This window comes from Lepus europaeus, chromosome 4 (genome assembly GCF_033115175.1).
Source record: "Lepus europaeus isolate LE1 chromosome 4, mLepTim1.pri, whole genome shotgun sequence".
Classification (NCBI taxonomy): domain Eukaryota; kingdom Metazoa; phylum Chordata; class Mammalia; order Lagomorpha; family Leporidae; genus Lepus; species Lepus europaeus.
Window position 1 is genome coordinate 132,888,672 of NC_084830.1, and position 17,872 is coordinate 132,906,543.

General features: G+C 39.5%; 1 protein-coding gene across 1 annotated transcript in view; it reads right to left on the minus strand.

Annotated features, from left to right (window-relative positions):
• The window catches only part of STK32A (serine/threonine kinase 32A), a 130,612-nt gene that overhangs the window by 63,638 nt on the left and 49,102 nt on the right, over positions 1-17,872 (minus strand). The window contains exon 4 of the mRNA XM_062189729.1: positions 575-748. Coding sequence (XP_062045713.1) covers positions 575-748 — 174 coding nt within the window. The remainder of the gene's footprint in view (positions 1-574; positions 749-17,872) is intronic.

A 17,872-nucleotide genomic window follows, 5' to 3' on the forward strand; every position in this document is an offset into this window, starting at 1 on the left:
TATATATGAAATCATCATTACGGCTACTCATTTACGGGCTTGTAGCTTCTTATATTATCTGTGTTCCTTATTTACTAAAAACGCTCCAAATGTAGGAGACACATTGCCTTTGCTGTTTCTATTTGCAGCACACACATTACAGATTGGCTTAACATAAATGGCACGACAGGCAGATGTTTAAAAACCTGAAATTTTCTTCCTGATTTTCTTTCTTCCCTTCCTCCTCCTTTCCTCCCATATATTTCTTGTACTCCTATTTCAATTAATTCATTTAGTACTTATTACATTCCAATATGTCACCTTTTCTCCTCTTTACCTGGGCTTTATCATGCAATAGCACCGATATTCATTGACTCTGGTCTTGTTGTTTACTTACTATGACCTCGGGCAAATGGAGCGCTATGGGCTCAATTCTGTTTTCAGTCTGCAAAACAGGAACAATCGACCTCTACCCCAGGGACTGCTGCAAGCATCAAAAAAGGATTCAGGGACAAGTTCACCAGGGCCCTGTTGAATGTGGCAGGCGGTGGATTCTCCTGCTCATTCCCGTCTAGTCTGCTTGGACTTCACTGACCTGTGAATGATGCGCTGGCCCTGCAGGTAGTCCAGAGCCATGGCCAGCTCACAGATGAACAGCTTCACCGTGTCTTCCTGGAAGCGGACGTTCTGCTGCAGGTGATAGCGTAGGTCCCCGCCCAGCAGGAGGTCTACCACCATGAACATGTCTTCCTCATCTTGGAAGGAATACCTGCAAGAGCATAAAGAAGACTCACCAACCACATTCACCTGCTAACCAGTCCCGGAGGCTAAGGATACCTTACAGATAGGAGTAGCGTGTCCTGGAGCCGACAGCTCAGGCTTTGGGAGTAGACGGTCTATGATTCCAGCTCTCAGTTTCCTCATTTGTAAAATGGGACTAATGCCACATTTGACCGTAGTGAAGAAAAAATATGAGTATAATATTTATTATCATGCTTACCATATATTAAGCACACATTTACCATTCACTTATATAGCTAAAAAGCCCAGGAAATAAAGAGACTCCCATTTATCAATTTAACATCAATGATCACATCCTCACCACACTGTTGCAAGAATCTCATAAAATGGGTTAGGAGGCCTCCTTGAACCATTCTCCCGACTGTTTATCTATACTAACAACTTCATTGCCTAGAAACACTAATAAAAAATCATGTCCCACACTATTAAGAAAAAGACATAGGAAGGTCAATGAAGAACTCAGAGTATAACCTGAAGAAGTAATTCATTCACTCACTGGGGCGGGAAGGTAAGTGAAAGCTCAGAAAGCTGGACTCTGGGCTAAATGTGGGAGGGAACAGACATCGACGACAATGATGATGGTGATGATGATGGTGGTGGTGGTGGTAATGCCTGAGAAATAACGCTAACATCTCATGATGTGTCTTATGTGACTACAACAAGGCTGGCTCTGAAGTGTACAGCATTTCCTGGGTCCACCCTGCAAAGCCACTTTCATGCCCCCATTTAGAAATGAGGAAATCAAGGCACAGAGAAGTTTGAGTGACTTGCACGAGGTCACCACCTGACAGACACATGATAGAGCCAAAGCATCCTCCAAGTGCAAAAGTACAACTTGACTTGGAACAATAACAGGAATTCCAGCGCAGCTGTGACACAGAACCTAGTGTGAGTGATGAATGGAAACTGGATTGGATTTGCTGGAAAAAGAGACGGCATGGAGAAGCTTGAGTGAGGAGTAGAGGGAAGAGGCTGTGTTCCATGCCAGGAGCTTGTTCTTGAAGCAGTAACCGGTGTGGTTTCAATCAGGATGTACAATCAGACATGGGTTTCACACTTGGAGGAGCGTGGGGTGAGGCATTAGAAAAGGAAACGAGACAGAATTGACCTAGGCCACGTGCAGCGCCTCCTGTAAAAATACACTCCTGCTGTTAGGATTTGTTGTTTGCCTCAAAGCACAGACACGATTTCCAGTCACCATAAAGTTCTCCGTATCAACATCGTTTTGACACTGAGATCACGTTTTGAAGTTTCATTTGATTCAAAGAACTCAGTGCCTGCGAGGAGGACTGCCTAGGATGCACAGCGATTCCTGGTGACAAATTGTTTGCTTAGGACACAAATGGAGAGTATCAGTGGTGGGAGAACTGAGTACATTTTCTACTTTATAATTATCATTGTGCTAAGAGAGAAGGAAGAGACTCGCAAATGAAAAAAAAGAGCAATTCAATGAAGCATAATCTGAGGTGGTAACATTCAAAGACTAATGGTCCCTCTGTTTATTTGTTCGATAAATAAATGGATCCGTTTACCACTAAAGGCTGATTCACTTCACTGGGAAGCTGTCAAAAATCAAGATCTTAGGAAAATTTGCATGAAATGCAGGAAGTGCCTTGTAACAGCCTGAGAAATGCATGCTTGGTGTTGTCTTTTAGGAAGTGATATTCTTTTTTCTTTACTTTTTTTTTTTTTTTTGACAGGTAGAGTTATAGAAGAGAGAGACAGAGAGAAAGGTCTTCCTTCCATTGGTTCACTTCCCAAATGGCCACTAAGGCCGGCACTGCGCCGATCTGAAGCCAGGAGCCAGGAGCTTCTTCCTGGTCTCGCTTGCAGATGCAGGGACCCAAGCACTTGGGCCATCCTCCACTGCCCTCCCGAGCCACAGCAGAAAGCTGGACTGGAAGAGGAGCAGCTGGGACTAGAACCCAGCACCCATATGGGATGCCGGTGTCACAGGCAGAGGATTAACCAAGTGGGCCACGGCGCTGGCCCCAAGTGATATTCTTTACCTCAATGCAGTCATCTCTGCTACAGACTTGATGGATACTGAAAAAAAAAAGTCCCTGGATCTAGGCAATTTGTTTCACAATCCTTCCAACCGCACAAATACTAATTATATTCTGTGTGTTCTATGGGCTTTCAGTAAGGAGCATGTGGCAAGTTCGCAAGTGGTCATGCCTGGGACCCGCTGTACCTTAGGCTCTCTCCGGGAGCATAATAGAAAAGATGATTGATCATGAAGCATGAGCAGAGACTTTTGGGATGTGTGGCAGATACAGGATAGGGACCCTGAAGGATGGATACCCAATAAAGAGAGTGCTAACTACAAACGCAGCCAGATACCGCTGGAAACAGCCTACTCAGACTGAGTCGGCCACACAGCAGATCCAATCCACTCCCTGCTCTTGACTGTGTTAAGCTCTCAGCATAGGTCACAGACCTGGAGACAGAGCAGAAGAGTCCTCTCCCATTACTATATTGAACTCTAAGAAGAACAATGGTTTCATTAAATTCAGCCTGAATGCACAAACATTTTTACTGGTACTTAGATTAAGCTACTTTTATTCAAAGAACAAATTGATAACGGTGCTAGTAGTGGCAAGTTAGCAACAATGTTGGAACATACAGGAGAGTATTAACCAAAGAAAGAAAGGCCCAGGCAAGGGGCAGTATGCTTCCCTTGGTCAGTACAGATATAAATGTGTGTAGTCATGGAGTCAAAAGTGGCTGTGGGGCCAGCGCTGGGGCGCAGCAGGTTAAGGTCCTGGCCTTAAGCACTGGCATCCTATGAGGGCGCCAGTTCTAGTCCTGACTACTCCCCTTTCAATCCAGCTCTCTGCTGTGTCCTGGGAAAGCAGAAGATGGCTCAAGTCCTTGGGCCCTGGCACCCATGTGGGAGACCTGGAAGAAGCTCCTGGCTCCTGGCTTGGGATCGGCACAGCTCTAGCCGTTTCGGCCATCTGGGGAGTGAACCAGCGGATGAAGACCTCTCTCTCTGTCTCTACCTCTCTCTGTAACTCTGCCTTTCAAATAAATAAAATCTTTAAATAAAAAGTGGCTGTAAAAAATTACCTTTCTCCTTCAGCACATGAGCTCTAAACCCTCCATCTCAGATTCTTAACTCTTGAGGGAAGAGATTTTATTTTCCAAAACTGTACCCAGGGAAAAAAAAATCTATGAGCGTAATGCAATCTGGTGATATGTAGAATATTTAAGTTCATGTTATGATCCAATTTTTAAAAATAAAATAATAAGAGCTTCCTTATACTGTAACCAGTCATTACATAGACTCGTTGTATTTTTGTCACTGTTTATTAGTATGCTGTATTTGTCTTGGTTGCAAATGAAATTCATTGCTAAGTGTGCTCAGTAAGAAAGGAGGTAACTAACAAAGACAACCCTCTATTCTAGTCTATTTCATCCTGTCTGCCCCAGAATATTGCAATGGAGTATTCATAACTCTCTATGATGCTGAACCTCTCCAACCCTTTCACATATTCCAGTTAGGGAAATCCCATCATGTTATCCAGCCTCAAAAGCTCTCCTATCTCTGTCCACGATTTATAGGAACCTGTGTCTTGGCTGTGTTAATTTTTCCAGCATTATCATGAAGATCTTTCCTTCCATATGCAAGTAGCAATCCATGCCCCCTCTAGCATTTGAAGCTTGTACAGTGATAGAACCCATGTCTGTACTCCTCATCCTGCCCATTGTGATATGCTGTTCATCTTTCCAGTCTCATCTCAATGGTCACTTTTCACAGAAGACCCTCCTGACGTTCCATTTTCAATCAGGTCCCCCCTCTCTTTTTCTTTAAGATATTTTATTTATTAGAAAGGCAAAGGCAGAGGCAGCGGCAAGAGAGACAGACAGAGACAGGTCTTCCATCTGCTGGTTCACTCTCCAGATGGCTGCAATGACCAGAGCTGTGGTTATCCAAAGCCGGGAGCCGGGTGCTTCTTCCAGGTCTCCCACGTGGGTGCAGGGACCCAAGGACTTGCTACTGGTTTCCCAGGCCATAGCAGAGAGCTAGTTCGAAAGTAGAGCAGCCAGGACTCGAACCTGCACCCACGTGGGATGCTGGCACTACAGGCGGCAACTTTACCTGCTACACCACAACACCAGCCCCAGGTCCCCTTTTTATACAATGTCATCTTCTTATTACATAAAATCAGAATTTGAAAATACATTTCTGTAGCTTTTGGATTAGCTGCTTTTGTTCACAATATGCCATTAGGATGCATGTCTGCTTTTATGTACCACTGATGCTTCAGTCCTTCACATTGCCTGATAGCTCAATTCTACAGATAGTTACAGAGAACAGTAATATACCAAAAAGGGAATTAAAGAGAGGACAAAGAGAAGCAAGTTTAAAACATAAGTTCTGGGCCTGCATTGTGGTCCAGCAGCCTAAACTGTAGCCTGCAACACCAGCATCCTATATGAGCAGGTGTTCAAGTCCTGGATGCTCCACTACCAATCCAGCTCTCTGCCAGTGTACCTGGAAGAACAGTAGATAATGGCTCAAGCTTGAGCCCCAGACACTCAGGTGGGAGACTGGATAAAGCTCTTGGATCCTGGTTTCAAGCTAGCAGAGCCCCAGCCATTGTGGCCATCTGGGGAGTGAACCAGTGTCTGGAAGATCTGTCTCTTGCTCTCTATAAAGCAAGCTCTGAGTGGATCTTTTATGAACTCCAGAGGTGTTCTATTTTGAGAAATTAGCATGGTTACCAAATACGTAAGAAAATAATTCATGCACTTGAAACTTCATGAAGGGCATGCTGAGATCCATCTGAATCTGAGGATTGGAAGACATCTAGAATATTCTCCAGTGTTTTTCAAATTGTGCATCACAAAGCCAGTTTGATGGTTGTGGCAGCAATGGTTTTTAAAAAAAGATTGATACTAACATAGGATAGGTGCTAGTACATACGAGGTAAAACATGAAACTTTTGTTGAATATAGTGTGTACCTGTGAGTCTATCTACTCGGTTGTGAAGAAAAATATATTTCCTTCCATGGATTTTTGTCTAAAAAGGGGTGGGGATTTAGTGTGCTGTTCTCATATCAGAGTTCCTGGGTTCGAGACCTGGCTCTACTTGCAATTCCAACTGCCTGCTGGTGCACACCCTGCATGGCAGACGGTAACAGCTCAAGTAGCTGGGTCCCTGCAACCCACATGGGAGACCTCGAATGAGAGCCTGGCTTCAGCCTGACACAGACCTAGCTGTTGCAGGAATTTGGGGGATTAAACCAGTAGATGGTATCTCTCTCTCTCTCCTGTTCTCTGCCTTTAAAATATGTAGAATAAATAAATATTTTTTAACAAGCCAAAAGCCATGACACTAGGGGAATATACATCATATTGCAAAATCAAAATACCAGAGTCAGTTCTGGTATTCCAATTTAGTATAGCAAAGGAAAATGAATGATTAATTTTATATATTCCTTTTTAAAACTCTTAGATTTTATGATGAAAAAATTTTTGATTCATCAAAGATATAAAACAAATTGAAAAGTCCACTTAAGGAAAATATAAGTGGAAGTTACATAACTGTCATAAACCTGGATTTAAATTAGAACTCATATATCACATATGTGAATTCGGAGTGATTCATTTAATGGAAACAAACTCAGGAAGGGTATATGTACATTGGGAATCCTTTTACTTACTGTGTGGCAAAGAGGAGATAAAATATTTACAAAGTGGGGAGAATAAAACATGATAAATAGCAAGCTGGTGAAGAGCTTGGCCCTGGAGCAAGACTACGTGTGTTCAAATCCCAGCTCTGCCCCTTAGCCTCCCTACTACAGTAAGCAACACCAGCCCTCAGCATCCTCCTGCATAGTGGTACATACTCTGTAGAATTGTTGGGAAGATTAAACGAGTTAGGACACACAAAAAGCTTAAAACAGTGCCTGGAAGTAATGTGAATTTGTTATTATTATAATGACCCTTTGCCTTCTACTTTTAAATATAATACAGCTGTGGTATTGAACAGATCAGTTTATTTTATATGATAGTCTTTTATTGTATAAGTTAATAAATGGAATTAGGATCATTCTGAATCTGAAGTCTGGAAGAGACCTAAATATTCTCCAGGGCAGTGTTTTTCAAAGCATGGATCATACTCCATTAATGGTTTGTAAAATGAGCTTGGTGGTTTATGCAAAGCACTTTTTAAAAAAGGAAGTAAAATATAAGTCAATGGAACATAATTAAGAATCCAGAATTTTGGGCCAGGTGCTGTGGCTCACTTGGTTACTCCTCTGCCTGCGGCGCTGGCATCCCATATGGGTGCTGTGTTCTGGTCCTGGCTGCTCCTCTTCCGGTTCAGCTCTCTGCTGTAGCTCAGAAAGGCAGTGGAGAATGGCCCAGGTGCTTGGGCCCTGCCCCAGCATGGGAGACCAGAAAGAAGCACCTGGCTCCTGGCTTCAGATGAGCGCAGCGCTGGCCTTGGCAGCCATTTGGGGAGTGAACCAGTGGAAGAAAGACCTTTCTCTCTGTCTCTCTCTCTCTCACTGTCTATAAGTCTAACTGACAAATAAATAAATAAATAAAAGAATCCAGAATTAAATCCTTATATTTATAGTCAAAGGACTTTTAACAAAGTTGCTAAGAAAGGTTCATTTAACAAATAGTCCTTGGACAATTAGATATCCACCTGTAAAAAGATGAATTTAGAGCTTCATACCATATGAGACAATGAACTCAAACGAATAATAGGCACCAATGTAAGTACAAAAACAATAAGACTTTTAGAATAAAGCCTTTGAGACCTTGGGATAGGCAAAAGTTTTTTTTTAATACAATAGCAAAAGCACAGTCCACTAAACATTAATGAATTAGACTTTATCAAAATTCAACTTCGGCTCCTCAAAAGACACTATTAAAGAAATGAAAAGATACGCCATAGACAGGGAGAAAATACTTACAAATATATGACTGATAAAAGATTATGTCCAGAATTTACAAAGAACTTTTAAAATTTAGTAATAAGAATAACCCAATCAAAAAATAAGCAAAAGATATGAGCACGTGTGGAAAGATGCTGAGCACCATTAGTTATTAGATAAATGCATATTTAAACCACAGCTGTCATTCCCTTCTGAATAGCTAAGGAATATGAAAGCGAAGAACAAATGTTGGCTAGCACGCAGAGATAAGAGCCCTCCTGTATTACAAATGGGAGTGTAAACGGCTTAGTCACTTTGGAAAAGAGACTGTCTGCCTGTCAAAATCTAAAACATATACCTATTCCATCTCCTAGCAACTCCACTACTAGGCGTCTGCCCCACCCCCCCTTAACGAAGCATTCGTCTATGAAAAGACTTGTCCACCAACGACTGTCACAGCATTATCCCTAACAGGCAAAAACTGGAGAAAAATGAAAAGCTTTATCAACTGGTACACGGAAAGCCAAATATTATCCTTACAATGAAATACTATTTTCTAAAAAAGAATGAACACATACTACAGCATGCACGAACCCCACAAACGTTGTGCTATGTCAAAGAAGCCAGGCATAAGACTATATTTTGCAATACCATTCCCATGAAAGTGGCAGAAAGAACAAATTCATAGAGACAGAATAGGAAAGTGGTTGCCTGGGGCTGAAGGTGGAAAAGACGATTAACAATAAATGGGCACAAGGGATCTCAATGGAAGGATTGACTTATGATGATTGTTGCATCACGTAGAACACTAAAAATAAGTTCATTGGACACTAGAAATTGCAGAATTTTATCATCTCTAAAATATGCCCCCAACAGAATTGCTTTAAAGGAAAGACATTGAGTCAGAGAAAAAGGGATAATGATATCCTTGTTTGAGAGACATGGTAGGAGACTGTAGAGCCAGGACTGCTTCACATACATTGCGCTTAATGTACCTGCTGTGCACACAATGACCATTACCGGTTATGAGACAAAGTTTATAACAAAATTCTGTCAGGGAACAGGGTGATTATTTAAATTCCTTCCAACTTAATTTGCAAAAATTCAATTTGTATGCCTCCTGAGTGATCTCATTCCAGTGGTGGGATATTTCTGATCTTTAGCCAGTGGTCTCCATGGAAGAATTTTTAAGAACCAGTGTTGCCCTAGGCACTAACACGAAGGCACAGTTAATCTGTGTTTCTCAGACTCCGAAAAGGGAGTGCTCACAGCAGGCTTTTCCTGGCTTAGGGAAAGCATTAGTTCTCCGGGGAGATCTCAGAGGAACGGGCAAGCAGGCAGCTCCTGGAGTCCCCTGTCCTATTCATAACGTACACATTTCAATTTTCAAACCATTGGGGCAATGGTCCATCATATTTTTCTCTGTGGCTCTGTCATAATTTCCCCACGTGTGTTTTATGTGAAATTCATTGCAAAATAGTATTAATTCACCTAATCGATTCACCACAGCAATGCAGAAAGTCCAAAATTTACAAAAAGCACATTTTAACATTCTATAGAAAGAATAACCAGTTGGGTTTTTGTTTTTGTTTTTCGACTGAAACTGAAATATGACAATTGGAGGTAGAAGAAAAGTTAATGGTCTAGATAACCCTGGAAACAAGTTGAGGTGAAAATTTAATTCCCTCTGTATGGAAGGGAGCAATTTGCGACCTCAGCAAATATATCATGACTTTGACTCATTAATGGATCAAACTAAGAACATTTCCATGTAGGCTCAAGGACAGCCACTGTTGGTGATGAAGTGAGGAAATCGGTGTTGTTCATATGTTCTGAATGGAGGGCCATTTGCTGAAACGTCTCTTGAGGACAATTTGGAGCTATCTCTTTAAAAAGACATTGCTTTGGACCATGTAATTTCATTGCAAGGAACCTTCATTACAAATACACTTGTAGGGGCCGGAGCCATGGCTCACTAGGCTAATCTTCCGCCTGTGGCACCGGCACCCCGGGTTCTAGTCCTGGTCGGGGTGCCGGATTCTGTCCCAGTTGCTCCTCTTCCAGTCCAGCTCTCTGCTGTGGCCCAGGAGTGCAGTGGAGGATGGCCCAAGTCCTTGGGCCCTGCACCCACATGGGAGACCAGGAGGAGGCACCTGGCTCCTGGCTTCAGATCGGCGCAGCGCAGGCTGTAGCAGCCATTTTGGGGGTGAAACAATGGAAGGAAGACCTTTCTCTCTCTCTCACTGTCTAACTCTGCCTGTCAAATAAAAAAAATACACTTGAAACGTATGCCAGGATATACTTAAAAAGATATTCATTATATAAAATAAAAAACAGTCTGCATTCCACTAACAGGAGAATATGCAAATAAGTGGTGAATTCATGCTAAACATCACATGGTGAATTTTTTAAATTGGCAGATCTGTATTCTGATAAGAAAATATTTCCAAGATACTATAAAGACAAAAGGAGGGGAAAAAACAAAGTTTCTACTATCATTTGTGTTATATGAATATTATACAGATTGCTTAATGTACACAAAAGTAGATATTGAAAAAGAATATGCACACACAACAAAAGGAAAATATTAGACACATATGCCAGCATATGCAGAACATTTTTTCTGAAGAAAAATAATATAATTATCTAGATGGTTGGATTGTAGTGATTTTTCATTTTGATAAATAATTTTATATTTAAATACAAAATAAATGTATGGAAAATATTTCCTTCTACTTTGATGTATCTAATTTATGTTATCTCATCAAGACAAGAGATAAAGATGATTAAGCATCTTTTCAGCATAAATTATCTAAATGAGTAGCTTTCATCAAGCACTCAGTCTTCACAATTCCCTGCTCATTTTATAATTTTTTAAAAGAACTTTTAAAGAATGCTTGCGTCATATAAATGTAGGCAAAGGAGGCCCATACGTTGTTAATAGTCTGTGTGCCTTTTACAAATCCTTTTATATTATCTTTTCCCTGACCGATTGTTCATTGATTGCTGATAAGTTTTTGTTGAGGAAATCAAATTATTTTTGCTGGTAGCATTTTCTCAGTCTGAATTTTCCTGATTGCATTCATGTCATGTCTCTCACCATGCTCCACAGCTCTCTAAATTTTGTGAAAATTGCTGGCTAGAACCAGAGGCTTGCTCAGAGTCAAGTTCAGGTTTCAAGTGGTTTTTGTTGTTTGTTAGATGGGCAAGTTTACTTCAGAGATGGTATTGTGGACTTTGATTAGGGTATGTATAATTAATAAGTCTGTCTTGTGGTATTGTCAGTCATTAATCATGACCTAGCTCAAAAAATTCCCTAGGGGTTACGATATTTCAATTATATCATTTTTCCTTTATGTTTTAGCTGGCAAACTTTCATAAAGAGAAAATTGCTTTTACTGATTACTTAATTATTCTGGGGTAGAGTTTGTATAGCGAAGGTGAAACAAATGGCTGTCACTCCTCTATTTAAAAATGATTTGCTTGTTCCCTGGAATCCTTCAAAAGCAATCAGTACATGTTCAACAGATACCAGAATGACCTCATGGGTTGCACGTTAGCCTCCTTCTTAGTCTTTGGCCAGTGAGAACATAATCAAGTAGTATCGTGTTATTTTGACATGATTCTCGCAAGTTTTGATGGCTTTACAGCTTTAGGATGTGAACATGTTTATTGCTAGCTATCTTGTCTATTTTTGTTCCAGATACCTTGCTATACATAGATATGCCTAGGCATAATGTATATATACATACACAATTATAATCCAAAATAAATCATACATTTCATAATGATACTTTCAATTTATATTCCAGATTACAGAAATTCTTAACTTAATCAGTCTATACCAGTAACTACTTTCTCCCTCAGTGAAAATTCTTGTTCTTGATGACCCAGTATAAATGTATTTGCTTTATCCTGTCAGTCACTCTGGGAATAGCAACATTACCTCAAAACAGCAATACTGAAAACACTTTAAAGTTTTTTTTTTTTTTCTTTCGGGCTTTTTGTTGTTGTTGTTAGGATATATTCCACTAATGATACCCAGTAAAGTTTCTGTTTGAAAGTCAATTAAATAGTTCATTTTGGTGTGGTTATGTCGCTAACTGGATGTACATTTAGGTCATTCGTTTCACTTTGATTCTATCTGGAGGATTGTTTCTAAAATTTAATTTGTTTTATAGTTATATAAAATATTTGTATGTTTTCAAAGTCCAACACTCAAAACAAGGTATGTTGAGTAAAGTCTTGCTTTTATCCCCCTCTGTCTGATCTAACATACCTTTCCCTCATTGGTTTCATTATATTTCTTTTGCTGTGGTAAAATATATATAATAGAATTTCCCATGTAACCACTTTAAGTGTATAATTCAATGGTATTCAGTGTATTCACAATGTTGTATAACCATCATCACTATCCATTTCCTGGGCTTTTTCATCATTGCTAACAGAAATTCTGTACCCATTAAATAGTTACTCCCTAGTACTCCCTTTCCCCAACCCCTGACACTGTTTAGTCTATTTTCTGTCTCTATCAATTTGTCTATTCCAAGAATCTCATGTAAGCAGAATAATACAATATTTTTCTTGTATGTCTGCCTTGTTTTAGTTGGCAAATGTTTCCAAGGTTCACACATCAAAATTTCATTCCCACTGTATGCACATATTACATAGTATTGATTCACCCATAATGGACATTTGGGTTGTTTCCACCTCTGGGCAATAATGAACACTGATGTACAAGTGTCTTTTTTTTTTTTTAGTTCCTGCTTTCAATTATTTTGAGAAAACACCTAGGAGTGAAATGGCTGGATTTTGAGGAAAATGCCAGGCTTTTTTTCTGCAATGGCCATACCATTTTATATTCTGACCAGAAATGAAGAGAGTTCTAGTTCTAATTTCTTGGCTTCGTTGCTAACACTTGTTATTTTCCATATTTTAGATAGTAACCACGCTAAGCTGATAGAATAGCATCTCACTGAGCTTTTAATTTGCATTCCCTAATGTTTAGTAATGTTGAGCACAGGTTAATGTTCTGTGGACCACTTATTTATTCATTTGGAAAGTCACCTATTCATATCTTTTTTCTATTTTAAAATTGCTCTTTTTTATTACTGAGTTGTAGGAATCCTTTTTATAGTCTGCATGAAAGTCCCTTATCAGATACTTTCTCTCATTCTCTGGGATTATTTCTTTTACTTCTTGATAGTAGTTTTGAAGTGAAAAGCTTTTAATTGTGATGATTGCCTAATTTGTCTTTTTTTTTTTAGTATTTGTCCTCTCCCTGCAACAAGAACCACCAAGTATTTATATTTTTGTTATCATACGTTAGAAATAATTGTTTTTAGATGTATTCCTGTACTTTTTTCTCAAGAGTTTTACATATATAGTTCTTGCATTCATATGTATTCTCCATTTTGAGTTAATATGGTGTGAGGTAGGAGTCCAACTGCCTTCTTTCACACTTCCATAGTTGGTTGTCTTAGAAACTTTGTTTGAAATATTTTCCCCCATTGAATTATCTTGGCACTCTGGTTAAAAGTTAGTTGACTATAAACATGAGAGTTTACTTTTAGAACCTGGATTCTGTTCCACATCTTTGTGCCATTTGCCATGCTGTCCTGATTACTGTGGCTTTGTGGTTAAGTTTTGAAATCAGGAAGTGAGCCTTCCAACTTTGTTCTTTCTTTTCAAGTTTATTTTAATTACTCCTTGAAGGTACTGAATTTTGGATTACTTGAATTTCCATATGAATTTTAAGACTAGTTTATGAATTTCTGCAAAGAAAACAGGTCGTAGTTTGAGAGGGATTGTGTAGAAGCTGTAGATAAATTTGAGGTTGTATTGCTTTGTTCACCTAACAGTAGATTCTGGAGACATTTCTCATCCCTCTTCTCAGCTGTGTGGTGCTGCAATGTATGCCTGTCACATGTGTATGTAATCTGTCCCCTATTGGTAAACAGTCAGGTTCTTTCCAGGCTCTCTGCTTGAAAACATAAAAACAGTGAAAATTTGAATGTGTCAGTCTTTTTGTATTCTGGCCAGTTTAATTTTGCTATATATTCCCAAAAGTGAGTTTGCTAAGATAAAGTTTCTTTAAAACAAATGGCAAAAGTACTTTTTGCCTGATGATATCATGTTTATCTCCATAGGGTGTGTACCATTTTGAATTCCCACCAGCAATATTTGACAGTGCCTATTGTGCTACATTCTCTTTCTAGAACATGTTGTCAAATTTCCAGAGGTTTGTAACTTCATAAGAACTCATCAGTACACTAAAAACTTTCAAATTTACAAAGCACTTTTTTTCAGTCTTATAAGTAGCCTTGCAAAGTTCTAGGAAAAAATGTTTTAAAGCTCTCCTGAAAACACAAGAAGATTACCAGGCCCACTCTTAGATATCTTGTGCATTTATCCATATTAAGCACTCATATATCAAAAATTCATCATCACGGATAACTTGGAGTTTAGGTGGACTTTTCTGAGCAGTGTATAACATGGATCTGAGGGATTTACCATACAACGTTCATTAAAAATTATTTTTTAGCAAGAAGAAAATTTTATGTATGTCTTAAGAAACATGAAGATTTTTGACGAGTGATCTTCCTTTTACTTTAATCATTCTTGGCCTCTCCTCGCCAAATTTAACCTGGATGTTAACCCTCTGTGTCTCTACTATAGAGCATTCAGAAGTCCAGCTTTAGATGGCTGGTATATAGCTTGGTAAAAATGAGCACTTGTTTATTCAGCAACTATTTTATACATCATTATTATGCAGTATCTTTTTGCAAGGTGCTGAGGATAAAGGAATAAAGGGTGGAATCTCCCTCTTGTTGAAGCCATCCATGTATAAAAGGTCACTCGTTGGGGTGGGCCTTTGGTGTAGCAGTTAGGATGCCGCTGTGGATATCCATACCCCACACTGAAACACACGGCTCTGCTGTGACTCCAGCTTCCTGCTCATTGTGAGTCATGGAGGTAGCAGGTGTTGACTGGAGCACCCAAGTCCCTGACACCCTCGTGGGAGACCAGCATTAAGTTCCAGGTTCAGCCCGGTCAGCCCTGGCTGCTGCAGGTATCTAGGGGAGTGAACTAGCACTTGGAAGATCTTTCTCTGCTTGTCTCTCTGTCTCTCTGCCTTTAAAATAAATAGAACATAAGTAAATTTTTTTTTAGATATCAGTGTTTACACAATCAAGTAGGTAATTATAAATGTGGCAGGGCAGGGTACTATGATGGAGACTAGCAGAAGGATATAAATTTAGTGTAGGGTCAATGAAAATCGTATAGAAAGTATTGTAAATACTTGTGTGATTCAACTTGTAAACTATGACCTCAAATAAGGTGTTCAAATATCTACAAGTTATCCAATGAAAAATACTGTAGGTGATATTTTAAAAATCATATAAGAGATTTTAGATTATTTTCCTGATGTTCTAATGTAGTAGTTGATTTTTCTGAAGCTCTGACCTTTCTCCAGACGGAGTTTTGAATACTATTTTGTGAGCTGTTATCTCGTGTACCAGCTCCAGAGATGTTATTGATGAGGATTCTCTGGGGAAAAATTTGGCCATTATTATTTTCTCCAGAATCTCTTGAGACAACTACCTTGGAGAATATACAGCTAGTAAACAGGCAAAGGGGAATAGCAACATCTTGATCGCTGTTTATAAGGAAAAGCCAAGACACACGCTCAAAGGATAATGAAGAAGAATTAAATCAGACTTTTCCCTATAGAGTGTATCAGAGGTCCAGAAAAGAAAAGAAAATGCTGGAGGTTAATAGTTATTGTGTTGCATCACAATCTCAGGCCGCTGCAGACAGGCCCGTCTAAGTTGGTGAATTTGGGTCATTCGTGAGATTAGAACTGACCACCAGTGATTCAGAGTGGCCGGGGCAGGCCCTGGCTGGGAAGGAGGTACAGGACCTGCTGAGTCACACGTTGCCATTGATCTTGCTCTGGGGTGGAGAGACAGAAAGCTCATCTGGCATGGTGTATGGTCCACTTCTCAGCCTCTCTAGCCAAAAAGACAATTTATATTCTTCCTGACCATGCTACACCACTCTCAGAATTCTGGGGCAGAGGGAAGGCATCCTGGCATTGCTACCAAATACAGAGATTCTTATTTGGCCCTTTCTGCCCTCATCCCAGGCACTCCATGCTTAATGCACCTGACTTGCGGTCCCCTGACTAGTGTTCATAGCCAAAGCAGACCAGCGGCGTCTTCAGAAACATTTACATCATTCCTGCTTCTGCTCTTATCTCTCAAGGCTCCAATAGCCATTTCTATTTCTGATTTTCAGCAGTTGAAACTACCAGGGAAGCAACAATGCAGTCCAGAGGATATTAAAGTATGAATAGTCACTGTGTTTCACTAAAACATTATCACTTAGCACAATGAATGGTTGATTGTAATTTTAAATTAAATTTCACAGTGGTATTTAATTTTTAAATGTTTGGTTTTATAGTTGTAGTAGTAATGATGCATAGATAATATAAAATAAAATGTAAATTAACACTGAGAGTCTTAGAAAATTTAGGGAGTTAGGCCGGCGCCATGGCTTAACAGGCTAAGCCTCCGCCTTGCGGCGCCGGCACACCGGATTCTAGTCCCGGTTGGGGCGCCGGATTCTATCCCGGTTGCCCCTCTTCCAGGCCAGCTCTCTGCTATGGCCCGGGAAGGCAGTGGAGGATGGCCCAGGTCCTTGGGCCCTGCACCTGCATGGGAGACCAGGAGAAGCACCTGGCTCCTGGCTTCGGATCAGCGAGATGCGCCGGCCGCAGCGGCCATTGGAGGGTGAACCAACAGCAAAAGGAAGACCTTTCTCTCTGTCTCTCTCTCTCACTATCCACTCTGTCTGTCAAGAAAAAAAAAAAAAAAAAAAGAAAGAAAATTTAGGGAGTTAAAGCTGCCATGGTGTCCTGGCTTTGTGGCTTTGACAAGAATGGAACCTGTCATTTGCCACTTATTTTTATCAGAGAAAAAATACTGAGTCCCCTATAAGGACAACTATTTGAAGATATATGTAATATTTTATCAAAGCATCTAAAATGTTAGTGGTGTTAAAGAATGACTTCATGTACATGTGGTTTTCTTATATTCCCTCCAAGAATCCACTTCTTTTGTCTACTTCTTGTACCTCATACTCACAGATTCATCAAACTTGACCAGAGTGAAGATAGCTCACCAGTTAAACTCCAATCCCAGATAAATCCACCTAAGTGCTTTATGACAGCAACAAAAGTCAACTAGCATGTATTAAGTGAATTCTATGGAGAATAAGATGAAAGTGTACTAATTGGATTCACTTTAAATTCATGGCCCTAAATCTCAAAATGGATATTTAAAAACTCCTATTCCTGTAGGAGTCACTGCTTCTCTTTCACTGGCTTCACAGACTGACTCTTCACAATTTTCTATCCTCCTCCTACCCCTTGTTCTTAATTGATGACCTCGTACATCACAGGGAAAACCCACCATAAAGGCTAGCAGCTTTCAAATACAAATTAACAACCTAGCTATAAAATCCATATGGAAAATTAAAGGGTCAACTGCAACCAACATAATCCAAAGAAAAAAAAAACTATTAAATAAATAAAGATAGTATAATAAATACAGAAGAGTATACAATTAAGTCAATGGAACAAAATCAAGAAAATCACACATATTTGGTGACTTGATTAATACAAATATGGTACTGTGTGGTAGTAAGGAAATAATAAATTTCAAAAATGACATTGTAGCAATTAGTTATTAGTAATTAGTTAATTAGTAATTAACATACTAACATGAGGAAAAATGACTCTAGATTGTAGATCTAATTGTAAAAGCTAAAACAACAGAGCTTCTGCGAAACAGCATAGACTATTTCCACCTGGGACAGTTAAATATTCTTAAATAGGGCTCAGAAATCAAATCATGATCCCAAAAGGAAATGATTGATAAATTGCACCACAATTAAATTCAAAATTTCTTTTCTTGGAAGAAGAAGAGAAAAAAGAGACAGGGTAGGTCTCAGGTGGGGCAAACAATTTATATTAAAGAAATACTTGTATAAGGAATATGTTAAGAACATTTACTGATACTTGAGAAACAGTGACAGCCAATGGAAAAATAAGCAGAAGGCTCAAATAAGAACTTCTCAAAAGAGATTTCTATGTGGCTAGGAAATGTATAAAAATCAGGCCAAACTTACA